The sequence below is a fragment of the Piliocolobus tephrosceles genome, chromosome 13 (assembly GCF_002776525.5).
Source record: "Piliocolobus tephrosceles isolate RC106 chromosome 13, ASM277652v3, whole genome shotgun sequence".
NCBI classification, from domain to species: domain Eukaryota; kingdom Metazoa; phylum Chordata; class Mammalia; order Primates; family Cercopithecidae; genus Piliocolobus; species Piliocolobus tephrosceles.
In genome coordinates, this window is record NC_045446.1 from 17,772,511 (window position 1) to 17,787,957 (window position 15,447).

At 47.5% G+C, this 15,447-nt stretch overlaps 1 protein-coding gene across 1 annotated transcript in view; it reads left to right on the top strand.

Annotated features, from left to right (window-relative positions):
* Positions 1-15,447, top strand: part of LRP4 (LDL receptor related protein 4) — a 64,143-nt gene that overhangs the window by 1,294 nt on the left and 47,402 nt on the right. The window contains exon 2 of the mRNA XM_026454087.2: positions 14,198-14,344. Within this exon, the coding sequence (XP_026309872.1) occupies positions 14,198-14,344 (147 nt within the window). The remainder of the gene's footprint in view (positions 1-14,197; positions 14,345-15,447) is intronic.

Sequence of the window (15,447 nt, forward strand, 5' to 3'; positions counted from 1 at the left end):
CCCATTTTCCTCGCAGCCCCAATGTAGGGAGCTGGGGCTCAGAATGAAGGGGTCTGCAGATCCTGCCTGGCCTTGCACCGGTTCTTTCTTTCACGTAGGACAGCTCGTGTGGAAAAAGTCAGTGAGATTTCGGAACTTGCCTGGCAGGGCGTGGAGATATCTGGGCACTCGTTTTAAAGATTGGTTTACCTCCCAAATCCAAAACAGAGTTTTCATGTCTGTTATTTAAACTACCTGTGGGTTTTCAGGGGGCTTTTTCCGCGTCCTCTCCAGCGCGGACTGAGCCCTTTCCCTCTGAGGAGCGGTAGCCTGGCCGGCCCACGTTCCGCTCCGCTCTGCGCTCTTCCCTCCCCGGCTCTCTCCTGGATGGTTATTTGTAGCCTCTTTGGCGTGTTGGGACAGCAGCCCTACTGGGGTAGGAATGTAGCTGTTCTTCCCACCACATGGGCCCCTTAAAGGGACAGCTTTGCTTTTTGGGGGGTTTCCCCCTTCGGGTTGCAAGGGAAGGGGATGGAACTTTCCTCTCGGCCCCCTGGAGGAAGTTTTGAAAAAGATCAAGGGAAATGGCAAGGCACTGGGAAAAAAAAAAAAAAAAAAAAAAAAAATTAGGGTTAAAACGGATACCAACAAAGCCAGAGAGGAGCTTGTCGCCCTCTGCCCTAGGGAAGGGGGAGCTGGAAGGTTCCGGGCTGAGACTGGCCAAGAAGATTTTACTGCTCCAGAGCTGTCAACGCTGCAAATATTACATGTGCATAAAGGAAGGGGGTGAGAATGGGGGGAGAGAATTGCGTATGTCTAATGTTTCACAGAAAAAGAATGGGAGGATTCGTGGTAACTCTTTTAGGCTTCTTTCTCTTTTTTTTTTTTTTTTGGAGAGGGTGTCACTCTGTTGCCCCCCCAGGCTGGAGTGCAGTGGGGCAATCATAGCTCACTACAGCCTCGACCTCCCAAGCTCAAGTGATCTTGTCATCTCAGCCTCCTAACTGGGACTACAGGCAGGCACCACCGCACCCTACAAATTTTTGCTTTTTTTTCTAGAGATAGGGTTTCACCATGTTGCCAAGGCTGGTCTCCAACTCCTGGACTCAAGCGATCCACCTGCCTCGGCCTCCCAAAGTGCTGATATTACAGGTGTGAGCCACTGTGTCCAGCCCAGGTTTCTTTTTAAGGAAAAAAAGTTTAATGGAAATGTCTAAGCATGGAAAGCTTTCTGTGTACATGTTTGTAAGGGTAGGCAGTGGGGTGAAGGTGTACACATCACCTGGCCTGATACTGAGCCGTCCTCGGCGGTCTGGAGGGGTCAGATTCACAGTTCACCAGTGAGATTGAGCAGTTTCAGAGCCTGGAACCAGCACAACCAAAAAAAACAACCAAAAATACCACCAACACAACATCTTTTGTACTGACAATTCCGGGGGCTCAGGGAGACAGCAGTTGTGATAAATGTAGTAGTAGATCCATTAGGCAGACCTGACCTCAGCAAGGCATGAATTAAAGACACTAAAGTTTGAGGGACATTGGGATCTAGTGGATCACTTGAGGCCAGGAATTCAAGACCAGCCTGGCCAACATGGTGAAACCCTGTCTCTACTAAAAATACAAAAATTAGCCGGGCATGGTGGTACATGCCTGTAGTCTCCAGCTACTTGAATGGGTGAGACAGGAGAATTGCTTGAACCCGGGAGGCAGAAGTTGCAATGAGCCAAGATTGTTCCACTGTACTCTAGCCTGGGCAACAGAGTGAGACTCTATCTCAATAAATACACAAAGTTTAAGGTGCTTATTTGGATGCTGGTAGTCTTTTGGGCTTTTCCTAGAGCCTATTGGTTTGGACTCAACTCACATAACTCTCCAACCTTAAAGATTTTGGAAGGAAACTTGATGGCTGGTAATAGCCCTGAGCATTTTCATCCTGAAGATTGAAGTAAGGGCATAGATGACAAGCCTTGGAAGAGTGGAAACTGTGTTTGTTCTGGAGGTCTCATCCAGGTAAGGGAAATGTTAAAACTTCCTGCCTAGGTATGCTTGGGTAGATAGAAGGTTGTATATGAGAATAAGTGCAGAGCAATTGAGCTGAGACTGGTCTGCTTTCCATCTCGCTGTTGTCGTGACCATGGTTGTCATGGTGCTTGAGTGACCTTGTCCTTGATCTGTTGGACTTGTGAAACATACTTGGCTTGTCACTGATTTTGGATTTCCTCTTCTGTACCCTGATGAATATCAGATAACATCTTTTGGACTGGCACGTGGTATTAAGAATGACAGGTGCAAGGGAACCAACTCTAGCCATGTCTGATACAGAGCACGTTGGGTATGTCCATCTTCTGGGCCAGCAAAGAACACAGGAGGTCACAGGAGACAGAGTGTTTGATAGCTCTTCGCTCACTCTTTCTGCTGATTAACTGCCAGTCTTAACTGTTAGAAGGAAAATGGGAGAAATTGTTTATGATGCTGCTGCCCCTTTAAAGAAAAAATAAATACTGAAGGTTCCTGAATAGGAACAGAATTTCAGGGACTACTTTAAGAAGTAGTCTTGTCTTTTCTATGATTGGGCAAAATTATGAGACAGTCTGTGCCCTTGGTCGACTAGGTCTGTTAGCCTGTTCCAGCCAGGGTCTCGCTACATTCCTTGATGCAGCTTAGCCACGAGTTTTGTCACAGTTGCCTGGACATGGGGCATCTGGGCCCCAGACTATGTGTGGACTGCCATCTCATCTTTAGCAGCGGAAGCCCTCCTCCCCTCCTCAGCCTGTGAGGATTCAGTGTCCCAGGGAAGACTCAGTGCTGACTGGTTAGCTGGCAGAGCCTGAGTTTGGCCTTATAAATAGTTCTGATGACTGCATGGGTTTGCCACTCTCACGCCGGCTTAGAGCTGGCAGGGATGAGTTCTTCCTCGTACAATCGGGAGCATTCCTCAAACTGGGCTCCACACCCATTCACTTATTCATTCATTCAGCAAGCACACATATGTCAAGCATTAATATAATCACTGTATACGAAGCTCGGTAATTAAGAAGCACCCACAGACCTGGGTTTGAATCTTGGCTCTGGCAATTCTTGGTGACTCTGTGCAAAATCTCCCCGAACCTCAGGGTTGTTACCTGCAAAGGTGAGTAGGGTAGAGGAAGAAAAGTAGTAATAAATTATCACATAGGAATATCATAAAACTTACATGAGATAATAGCATGTTCAAACTATGCAGCACAGAGCTTGGCAACTACTGTGTTACTATAGAGCTAGATAAAAGTTAGCTGTAAGCAAAGTCAGGTAAGTGGATCAGAGATGATTCTTGGCTTTAGAACATGGGAGCCAGGTAAATAATTATGCTACCATGTTCCGTGCTAAAATTGAGACTTGCTCCTTCATTCATTGCAGCTGGTCTTTTGCTTGTCTCTTTTAAAGATCTGCCCCTTCTTTCTCCCCTTGAAAACATGACAGAACCGAAGCGTAGTTCTCACTTCTGCCCACTCCTAGAAAAGTGATCTACTAAGCTATAACATCAGTCTAGGGGAACTCATGTCACCTTAGTTCTCTTGAGAGAGGTCTGGGGAAGTGGAGCTTTTCCTCTGAGAGCTTCCCTTCTTAAGTGGTCAGGGATGCAGCCTAGCAACTTCTCCCCCTAAGATTCCTGTGACATGGGGTGAGAGGGGCTGGCCGGGGACTCTTGTAGCTGGAACAGTTTAGAATTCCAAGCCCTCTCTCCCATTGGCCTGAGAAAGGAGTCAGGCTCCAGAGCTCATAAGGTAGTAATTGCCCCAATTTGGGAGCTGGGCTGTTGTGGAGCCTTCGCAGCTACCCTTTTCAATCAGGAAGCCTGTCAGTGTGCAGGCCTAATTGATGTGGGTCTCCAGCCCCGAATGGCCCCCAACCCCCAGCTCCTCCACCTCAAAGTTTGACCTCTGTTGTCTCTTTTGTTTCTTCTTTTTAAGTTGGTGCCAGTGATGTGATGTTTTTGGGAGCTGCGGAAAGTTGACCGAAACCAAGAGCAGCTGTTAAAAAGAGCCAATTCTCTAGCTTCCTGGCGGTCGTTTGACTCCATTTTCTGTTGTGCATTTTTGATTTAGCAAGAAGCAAACATCCTAGGTGCCCTTGAGCGCCTCTTACGCCCATCTAAGCAGACTTCATTCTTTCACTGCTCATAGATTCCCATCCTTGCTTACAGATGAGCGGACTGACTGTTAGCGCTCCCTGACGCCCTGTTTCCCCTGCGGAATAGGACTCCCCCATCATTCAGCTTCGAAAGAGGAGGGAAGGGGCGCTGCCTGGGACCCAACTGGGGAAAGCCTGGCTGGGACTTGCTGCAAGCCCTGACTTGGCCTATGGGAGCTCCCCCTCACCTCTGTGCAGAGCTGAGGATCAGAGCGGCTAGCAGAGCCAGAAACAAAAGACTGGGAGCAAACCTCCCATCTGGCTGAGAGGCAGTGACACAGAGGTGCTGCTGCATAATTTATCACCGGAGGTTTTCTGGAGCCGGGAAGCTCCTGGCTCCAGGCAGTGCCTTTTTGCAGGAGAGGTACCCTCCCTCTGTCTGGGTGTAGGGCGAAGCAGGTACAGAGAAGGGTATCAGGAGAGACACCTGATTAGCATGTGAAATAAAGAAGCTGCAAGGTTGTAAGTGCCTCCAGGGATCTCTCCAAGCTCAGCAGCTCCACTTCCTGTCATGCCTAGGGGGAGGTGGGGAGGGGTAGTGCTCTAAGTGTTCCCTTCCTATGTTCTCCTGGCCCCAGCCTTGGGGCTGGCCTGCAACCACGTGCCAGCATGGATGAATACAAGAGACAGCTTCTCTGTTGAGTTGACTGTAGCCTCCTTCTAACCAAGTGGAGAGGCCAGGTTATGACATCCACAAGCCTAGCAAATAGGAAAGGGGAGCCCCAGGCTTTCCACCTTCCGGCCCTGGGCAGTTTAAACAAGAAGTTTCAACTACAGGCTCGGAAAGCCAGTAAAAGCCAACAACTCTACAATGTATCTTCCCCAAATGAGAGTTTCTGTTCTTCTAGGAATGATCTCCTCCAATGACAATTTGTGCAAATTGTGGGAAGTGTGGATTTACAAACTGGGATATGTGGTCTAAAAAATCCAAATATATTTCTGGAGCAGTTAGCATTTTTGAGAGCTTTGCTGTGTCCCTGGCACTGTGTTAAGCATTTAGTATATGATATCACATTTATCCCTCACAATATCCTTATGAAGTAGGTATCATTAGATTCCTGTCTTACATTGGCCAGGTGTGGCGGCTCACGTCTATAATCTCAGCACTTTGGGAGGCTGGAGTGGGTGGATCACTTGAGGTCAGGAGTTCGAGACCAGCCTGGCCAACATGGTGAAACCCCATGTCTACTAAAAATGCAAAAATTAGCTAATGTGGTGGCACATGTCCATAGTCTCAGCTACTCAGGAGACTGAGGCTGAGGTGGGAGAATCGCTTGAACCTGGGAGGCAGAGGTTTCAGTGAGCCAAGATTGTGCCACTGCTCTCTAGGCTGAGCGACAGAGCAAGACTCCATCTCAAAAAAACAAAAACAAAAAACAGATTCCCATCTTACAGATGGGAAACAGGCTTAGAGCAGTTTGCTGTCATACAAGTAGTGAGTAACTGAACCAGAATTTGAACCCAGAGTCTAAGCTGTTAACCCCCAATCCCATGCTACCTCTCGAAATAGAGTATTTTCAAGCCAGGCTATCCCAGAAGATCTAGGTTGGGAAGGTCTATATTTCACCTTGGATTGACCTCTCCTTTCTGTTTTCAGACATCTCCTTCTCAGGGAGTCTCAATGCATAACGAATTACTTCTCAGGTGCTTTTTGAGGGAGAGAGACTTTATTTACTTTTTTTTTTTTTTAAACAGGGTCTCACTCTATTGCCAAGGCTGGAGTGCAGTGGCATGATCATAGCTCACTGTAGCCTTGAACTCATGGGCTCAGAAGAAGCGAGAGACTTTAAAAGGCTTCCAGAAAATGTGGTCTGTTGCTCCCTGAGCAACCACAAACAAATGTAGTTTGTTACTGTGTGGACTTTCTGATTTGAGATGCAGGGGGAGAGGAAAGCAATATTTTGAGCAGCCCTTCACAGAGCATAGCCATGTTTGAGCCCTGTTGGATTTGTGAAATCTGTTGACAGCTTCCAGGTAGGGCAGGTAGAATTTTGAGCATCTATACCAAGATAGCCTGGCATTGGCTACATTACTGGGTTGAGAGAGAGGACATATCCAGATGAAGATAATGGGATTAGTACAAGTAACAAGAACAACAGTAACAGCTGTCTAGTATGAACTTCATATGTATTATCTCATTTAGACCTCTTAGCAACCCTATGAAATAGATACTGTTATTACTCCTGATTTACAACAGTGGAAACAAATCCATTTCTTAATTGCTTTAGGTTCTGGATTCTCTCTCCTGTCCTTGGCTCCTCAGAATTAGTTGGTGATAAATTAGGCAAGGATCTGCCGGGTGTGGTGGCTCATGCCTGTAATCCCAGTGCTTTGGGAGGCCGAGACAGGAGGATCACTTGAGGCCAGGAGTTCGAGAGCAGCCTGGTCAACATGGAGAAACCCTGTCTCTACTCTGAAAATACAAAAGTTAGCCGGGTATGGTGGTACACACCTGTAGTCTCAGCTACCTGGGAGGCTGAGGCAGGAGAATGGCTTGAACCCGGGAGATGGAGGTTGCAGTGAGCTGAGATTGTGCCACTGTACTCCAGCCTGGGTGACAGAGCAAGACTCCGTCTCAAAAAAAAAAAAAAAAAAAAAGGCAAGGATAAAGGATACCATGTGCCTCAAGCTCTTCCAGAGAACGGCAGTAAAGCAAGACTGTGGTTATTCATGCCACCAACTTAACCCATGGGGGGTGGTACTGCTGCCTGGTACATGGTAGAGTTTTCAAACATCTCAAGTCCTAAAATAGCAGGTCTTAATCATGGAGTGGTTGGATGTGACAGTTCTGGGGTGAGCCAAATCTTTAATAGTAATAGCAAGAGCTATTATTTATTGAGCACTTAGTATGTGCCAGGCAGTAATGCTAAGTCCTTTTTATGAATTAACTAATTTATTTCTCATAACATCCCTGTAAGGTACGGGCTTTTATTGTCCCAATTTTCCTGATGAGAAAATTAGATAGAAAGAGATTAAATAACTGCCCAGGGTCAGACAGCTAGGAACTAGCAGAGTCAGGATTTTTATTCTGGGAAGTTTTGTTCCTATGTGCTTAACATTATGTTCTTCTGCCTCATAACTTTGGAGGCTAACCATTAAGGACTTCTTTTCTATATGTAACAGTAGCAAGAGAGGGCTGATCTTGCTTGGACCTGTAATCACGTGCCTGATAGTGTCCCTTTTGAAACGGCCCACTGAGGAGAAGACTTCACCCGGTAGATTTTCCAAACCAACCAAGTTAAGCTGGCCTCTAGGGATCAGGGGAATAAAAGGAACCATGGGACAGAAATAAGTAGAGTCAGTTTTACAGCTGGATAATACAGCTGGTGAAAGAACTCTTGTAGGAGAAAGGAGTAAACAAAACCTGGATAGGACTAAGAGGCTGCCTTGCAAAGGAAACGATACCTGTTCTCTTGGGTACTGGTTAGGTAGGAAATAACTACTTTCATTTATGATATTCTGAGTCCCTTTTTCTTTGACTCCAGCTTTTACAAGATTCTAGAGGAGTGTTTCATTCATTCATTCATTCATTCAACAAACTTGTATTTATTGCTGCCAGTGGATAAAAGGAGAGAGGCATATGCTAATATGCTTTAGCATATTATAAATGAATGGTGATTCCTCCTTTTCTCGTTGTAATCCTAATACCTTCCACACCGGGGTAGCCACCAGACTCCAGAACACTCACAGGGCATTCCTTAAGCCTTCTCATCTCTGGTTCAACTTGAAAAAGCTGCTCTGTAGCTGTGTGTAGTCACGGTCTACCCATGTGCCTCCACGTGACAGGTGTGGTCCACCTTCAGCTGTGCATTCTGTGGAATGGTGGAGAGCAGCGCCTCTCAACACTTGAGTGTGCATCGGTGTCACCGGAAAGCTTACTGAAAGTCCAGACTCTGAGATCACACTAAGAGAAGAATACTAGTTTAAGTGTCAGAATGGGGCTGCCATCCTGGCTCTCCCACATACCTCATGCCCTTGGCCAAAGCGGGTGCCCTTACCTGTTGAATAGGCCCTGCAGTCATTGCTCAGGGTTATTGTAATGATTCAATGAGAATGCAAGTGCATATGCAAAAGTAGCTTGCACACTAAAGAGAAATTGCAAAGTATAATTATTTGTTATCAGAAGCACTGTTCCTTCCTGGACCAACAACGCTCCAGTGCTGATTCAAAAGTGCTGGGATGCCAGACTTTCCCCGCTTCATTACTTTACCTTCAGGCGAGGGAAATAAGTCTTTACCTTAGCAGTAACCAGAAAGAGGTCACTGTTTGAGACCCATAAATTCACTGCATATTTGCTATTGGAGAACACATAAAAGAGAAGGACCCAGAAGTTGTAAATTCCCCCTTTTGACCTTGGGGTTTTGGAGATTCTCACAACAGTAATACCATTTATTGGGAAGCAGTATAATCACCTGACTGGGTGTGAATGCTGGCCTCAACCCTTAGTACTTGTGCAATCTATCTACAGACTTAACCTTTCTGTGGTTCATTGTCCCCAGCTGTAAAGTGGTGATAATATTAGGTTGGCACAAAAGTAATTGCGATTTTTGTCGTTAAAAGTAATGGCAAAAACCACAATTGCTTTTGCGTCAGCCTAATAACACTACCACCTCCAAGGGTTGTTGAGGGCCTTCCGTGATGTAGCATACGAAAAGTACTTAGAAAAGTACTCGGAGGGCACCTGGTAAGTATTTACTAAATGATGGCGCCGGGCACAGTGGCTCACGCCTGTAATCCCAGCACTTTGGGAAGCTGAGGTGGGCGGATCATGAGGTCAGGAGTTCAAGACCAGCCTGGCCAACATGGTGAATCCCCATCTCTACTAAAACTACAAAAATTGGCCAGGCGCAGTGATGGGCACCTGTAATCCCAGCTACTCAGTAGGCTGAGGCAGGAGAACTGCTTCCCAGGAGGCGGAGGTTGCAGTGAGCCAAGATGGCGCCACTGCACTCCAGCCTGGGCAACAGAGCAAGACTCCATCTTGGAAAAAAAAAAGATGATGGTTGTATTATTATGAAGCTTTTGCTGTGTGTTAGCCCTGTGCTAAGCAGTTCATATGGGTTAATCTTTACAAAGCCCTTTGAGGTAGAACTGTTCATATTCCCATTTTATGGATGAGGAAACTGAGGCCTGGAGGGATTAACTTGCTCAAAGTTGTAGAATTTGTGGTAGAACCAAGATTTGAACCTTCGTCTCTCTGACTCTAGAATCTCTGTTGTCTACTACTAAGTTAGGGTGTCTTGTATACCAGACGGATGTTTCCCTTCTTTCCTTTATATCAGGGGTGTCCAGTCTTTTGGCTTCCCTGGGTTGCATTGGAAGAAGGATTGTCTTGGGCCACACATAAAATACATGAACATTAACAACAGCTGATGAGCTAAAGAAAAAAGAAATCACAAATAATCTCATGTTTTAAGGAAGTTTACGAATTTGTGTTGAGCCGCATTCAAAGCCATCCTGGGCCATGCAAGTCACAGGTTGGACAAGCTTGCTTTACATGAAAGCAGTGAGAAATTTGGTAAGGTGGCGGGAGTGGGAGAGATGAGATGTAAAAGGGAAGATTTTAGTTAACCTCTAGAGAAAATTCCTATGAGCACATTAACATAGATTCCAAAAGCTGGATGGCTTCATGATCAAAGATACCTTGCAGAGAGACCTTTTCCATGGTGAATCGCATTAGGTGGAGGGGCTAGAGCCTAGGCCCCTGGAGGCTAAGGGAGCTTGCAGTGTGGCTGGCAGCTTTCAAGGCCAGAGCATAGCAGAGTGTTCTAATTCAACACTTCTTAAAATGAAGGCTGCATTTTGCCACCCACAGTCATTTGTTTTCTTTCTTCACTCACCATTCTTTTCCTTAAAAAGGGTTAAAAGCTGCCTTTATGATCACAGCCAGGACTTGAGTGAAAAGGCAGAATTCCACCTCTGAGGACCCCAGAGGGACAGCAGTTATCCAGAAGAGCTGGCTTTCTGGAGTATAATGTGTCTGTTTACTGTATGAATGCCCAAGTCAAGCGTTTGCCTGACCAGTGGCTGCCCGCCCTTCACTGCAGCGGATGCTGAGATGTTGATTTGACATGCAGGAAGTCAAGGCCCTTCAACTGCCTGCAACTAACTTGATGCCCACCGATGGAATGCTTTGTTCCTAAAGTCTGCGCGGGGAAATCAGGACTTCTGTTATCACTCAGCCAAAGGCGGGGGTGGGGCCCTAAAGAAACAAAAGAGCTTAAGGTTCTTCCCTACCAGTATGCTTTTTCATTTGCACACAGCCCCAGGACTCTTCTACACTTGCTCTATTCTGGTACTCCAATTTTTAATATCAAGGCCTTTTGGAAAAATTTAACCCCCACGGCCCTGCATCTGCACACCCCTGCATCCGCACCCCCCAGCCTCCATTATTGAACATCTTTGGTGTGCCGAGGCACAAGGTTAGTTTTTTCCACCTTTATTTTCTTGTCTAATCTTTGTTGGTTTTTTTTTTTTTTTTTTTTTGAGACAGAGTCTTGCTGTGTTGCCCAGGCTACAGTGCAGTGGCATGATCTCTGCTCACTGCAACCTCTGCCTCCGAGCTTCAAGCAATTCTTTCCCTTCAGCCTCCCTGGTAGCTGGGACTATAGGCGTGCACCATCACGCCCAACTAATTTTTATATTTTTAGTAGAGACAGGTTTTCACCATGTTGGCCAAGCTGGTCTCAAACTCCTGACCTCAAGCCCACCTCAGCCTCCCAAAATGCTAGGATTATAGGCGTGAGCCACCAGGTTCAGCTCCTTGTGGCTTTTTTACAAACAAGAAAACTGAAGCTTAGGGAGCTACGTGACTTGCACAAGGTCACCTGGCTGGTTGATGGAACCCAAGTCTGTCTATTCCAGGTCCAGTGCATTGTCCTCTGCCCAACCTCCTCCTCCAATTCCCCCCCAACCCGCCCCATCTTCCTCTCTGTCCTTGTCACACCTTTCATCTTGAACTCCCCTCTGGTACATCCCCACTCCGTCTGTGTGTGGTTAACAGCATTTCTCAACCTCTATTGATGTTTTGGGTCAGATAATTCTTTATCATAGGGGCCTGTCTGCACGTTATAGAATCTTTTTTTTTTTTTTTTTTTTTTTTTTTTGGAGACAGAGTTTCGCTCCTGTTGCCCAGGCTGGAGAGAAATGGCACGATCTCACCTTACCGCAACCTCTGCCTCCGGGGTTCAAGCGATTCTCCTGCCTAAGCCTCCCGAGTAGCTAGGATTACAGGTGCCCACCACCACACCTGGCTAATGTTTGTATTTTTAGTAGAGATGGGGGTTTCACCATGTTGGCCATGCTGGTCTTGAACTCCTGACCACAGGTGATCCGCCCACCTGGGCTTCCCAAAGTGCTGAGATTGCAGGCATGTAATCCTGTATAGAATTATACAGTTATAGAATCTTTAGCAGCATCCCTAGCTTCTACCCACCAGATGTCGGTAAGCACCACGAAGCATGACACCCAAAAATGTCTCCAAACATTGCTAAATGTCCTCTGGGGGACAAAATATCCCCAGTTGAGATCCACTGATTTAGCCTTATCCTTTTTCTCACCATGATACCCCAGGAAGGGGATCTGTGTACTGGGGAGCCCCATCACATGGAGTGGGATTAAACATCTTTGCTGTTCAGTCCAGCTAGAGTTCACCAAAAGGGTGCCTGTAGCTGTGCTGAGCCTGTCATAGTACTGAAGTTCCTCAGGCTGTGTTGTCCAGGATCTGAGTGAGAAAAGCCCTCCTCCCTTCTCAGAGTTCTCAGGCCAGAAAGGATGGAGTGGGGGCAGGAGCAGCTGGGTCTTTTAGTGCTTCCTGGGGAAGAATCCTCTACCCTGCATTTGCAGAGAGACCCGAAGAGACAGGAGCACTGGGCTTGGAGCAAGGCCTTCTTGTGAGGTCTAGAGACACTGCACCTCACAACTGGACCTCACTTGGCTTCCGCAGGAAATCCTGCATCTTTTTTTTTTTTTTTTTTTTTTGAGACAAGGTCTCACTTTGTCACCATGACTGGAGTGCAGTGATGAGATTATGGCTCACTGCAGCCTCAACCTCCTGGGCTCAAGTGATCCTCCCACATCAGGCTCCCAAGTAGCTGAGAGTACAGGCGTCCACCACCATGTCTGGCTAACTTTTGTAAATTTCTTTTCTGTAGAGACAGGGTTTCACCATGTTGCCCAGGCTGGTCTCAAAACTGCTATGCTCAAGGGACCCACCACCTCAGTCTCTCAAAGTGCTGATATTACAGGTGTGAGCCACCACGCCCAGCCCAATCCCGCATCTTTTCTAGGGCAGCTGATTCCCATAGCATGTGGAGGGAGAGGGCCAGGCCTCAGTTGAGAATCTGGTGAAAGCTGTGATTCCTTACCCAGAAACTTACATTATACCTATAGCATCAGGGATTCACAGATCCCAAAAGCCATCCATCCATCCATTCATCCATCCATCTGTCTGTCCATCCATCCATCCATCCATCCATCCATCCATACTTCACAGGCTAGGAAGTTCTACCTTATGCTCACACTTACTCTTGGGGTTGAAACGGAGAGGGAAAGTTCTAGAGCTCTCTCCCTGCTTTTGGAGGGCATGGCAGCACACCTTTTTATCCCGGGCCCTAAGCCCTAGACTAGGCCAAGGAATTGTAATGTGAGACAAGGATGTACATCAAGGAGATGAGCTGAGAGAGAAAAGCTGGACCAGGTACAGAGTGTAGGAGGAGGGGTGACAATTTCGAGCTGACTCCGTCTCTGTTTCAGCCCAGACTGAGGGCAGGGCCCAGCTGAGGGGAGGAAGAGGAGAAGAAAGGAAGGGGGAGAGATGAGCCATGCACTGCGGCCCCCTCCTTCCCCAGCTGCGAGCAGAGCAACCCAGCGGGTTGGATGAATGCTGGGAGGGGGAGAGTGACCCTGGCAGAACCCTTTGTTCCAGCTGAGGCTGGAGCGGGGCACTGAGCCATTCACACGCCATCCCAGGGCATCCTGCTGGGCACGCTGGGGAGGGGGCACAGCAGCCGGTCATGGGACTTGGCCAGGCAGATAGCTTGATGCTCAATAGGGAAGCCCAGCTGCGTGCTGCTGAAGCCGGGGGAGGGGCTGCATCTGCCAGCCTTCCTCAAGGCTGTGGCCTGTGCCACAGACAGGAAGGCCCTGGCAGGTCCCAGTTCCTCTGCCCTGAGGTGGCCTGGGGGACTCACAGCAGCCCACCCTGCTTCCTGCTCCCCTGTGTGGATTCCTTATCTTAAAGAGGCTCCAGCATTTTAATTCCACCATTAGTTCTTGCCCTCCCTGGCCAACATCCCAGGGTCTGGTCCAGGACAGAGGCAGAGCATCCATATCTCAACCTAGTTTTGGTGAGAAGGATATGGAGGCCTCTCAACATCACCCCTTCTGTCCCTTGTTCCTCTTCTTCAAGAGCACTAAACCTCTGAGTGGCATTATTTGTTATTTTGGGGTGGGGGTTGTTTGTTTCTTTTTTTTTTTCTTTTTTGAGACAAGGTCTTGCTCTGTTGTACCAGCTGGAGTGCAGTGGTGTGATCATAGCTCACTGCAGCCTTGACCTCCCAGGCTCAAGCAATCCTCCCACCTCAGCCTCCCAAGTAGCTGGGACTACAGGCACGTGCCACTACCCCCAGCTAATTTTTTAGTTTTTTGTAGAAACAAGGTCTCACTATGTTGCCCAGGCTGGTCTCAAACTTCTGGGCTCAATCAATCCTCCAATCTCAGCCCCTCAAAGTGCTGTGATATAGGTATGAGCCACTGTGCCTAGCCTAGGTGGCATCATCTGTCTCTGGGCCCTTAGAGGTTCTATGCAAAAAAGCCCTGTCATAGAGGGGGTCACCTGGACTCTTTGTAAGCCCAAAGTCAGAGGGTATCTTCTGGATTGTTTATGCCCTGGAGGAGACATGGTTTTACCGCCTACATCTCCCTTGAAGTGTCACTGTGACTCTCCCGGTGACAGTGCCCCTTAACTAGGCCCCTCTACCTTCCCCTCGGAATGGGCTTTGGTTGAGCGGGAGCTGAGCCCTCACTGATTCCTCTTCCCTCTGCCCAGGCCTGGCCAGCAGCCCCGAGTGTGCTTGTGGTCGGAGCCACTTCACATGTGCAGTGAGTGCTCTTGGCGAGTGTACCTGCATCCCTGCCCAGTGGCAGTGTGATGGAGACAATGACTGCGGGGACCACAGCGATGAGGACGGATGCAGTAAGTACCTCCCCAGAGGCAGTGGGAGGTGGTGGAGAGGGACCCGGGGGTAGGGGGCAAGGACAAGGCTGATGGAGTGTTCTCGGCGTCAACTGTGTTGGACTCAGAGAGTTGGTCTTTTGCAAGCTTAATAGATAGTGACATTTGGGTGGTTTCTTCACTATATATGGCTCCAACTCTCCTGTGTTTCTTTTTGTTGGTTCATGCATATATGTCCAAGAAAACAAACTTGAAAACAAGTGTAAAAGAAGAGAACACACTTGAAACAACAGGGAGTTTCTTTAAGTAGGTCTCTCTGTATTTATGTGAATATATGTTTGTGTATATGTACCGCATATTTGTGCATTTTAAAATTTATATACTATATACAAATATTGATTATTTCTATGTTTCTTATTTTGGTATTTTGTACAATAAAACCTTTTTTTTTTTCTTTTTTTTTGAGACGGAGTCTCATTCTGTGGCCCAGGCTGGAGTGCAGGGGCGTGATCTCGGCTCACTGCAACCTCCACCTCCCAGGTTCAAGTGATTCTTCTGCCTCAGCCTCCCGAGTAGCTGGGACTACAGGCTATATACAGACTATAGCCACCATGCCCGGCTAATTTTATATACTTTTAGTAGAGATGAGGTTTCAACATTTTGGCCAGGCTGGTCTCGAACTCCTGACTTCAATCCAGCCACCTCAGCCTCCCAAAGTGCTGGGATTACAGGCATGAACCACCACACCCGGCCACACCTTTCTTAGTAATATAAACTTTGTAAGAAATCTTGTATTTTCTTAGGCTGGGCACAGTGGCTCATGCCTGTAATCCCAGCACTTTGGGAGGCTGAGGCTGGCGGATCGCAAGGTCAGGAAATTGAGACCATCCTGCCTAACACGGTGAAACCCCATCTCTACTAAAAACACACAACAATTAGCCAGGCTAGGTGGCGGGCGCCTGAAGTCCCATCTACTTGGGAGGCTGAGGCAGGAGAATGACATGAACCTGGGAGGTGGAGCTTGCAGTGAGCTGAGATTGTGCCATTGCACTCCAGACTGGGCAACAGAGCGAGACTCCATCTGAAAAAAAAGAAGGAATTTTATATTTTCTTTTTTTTTTTTT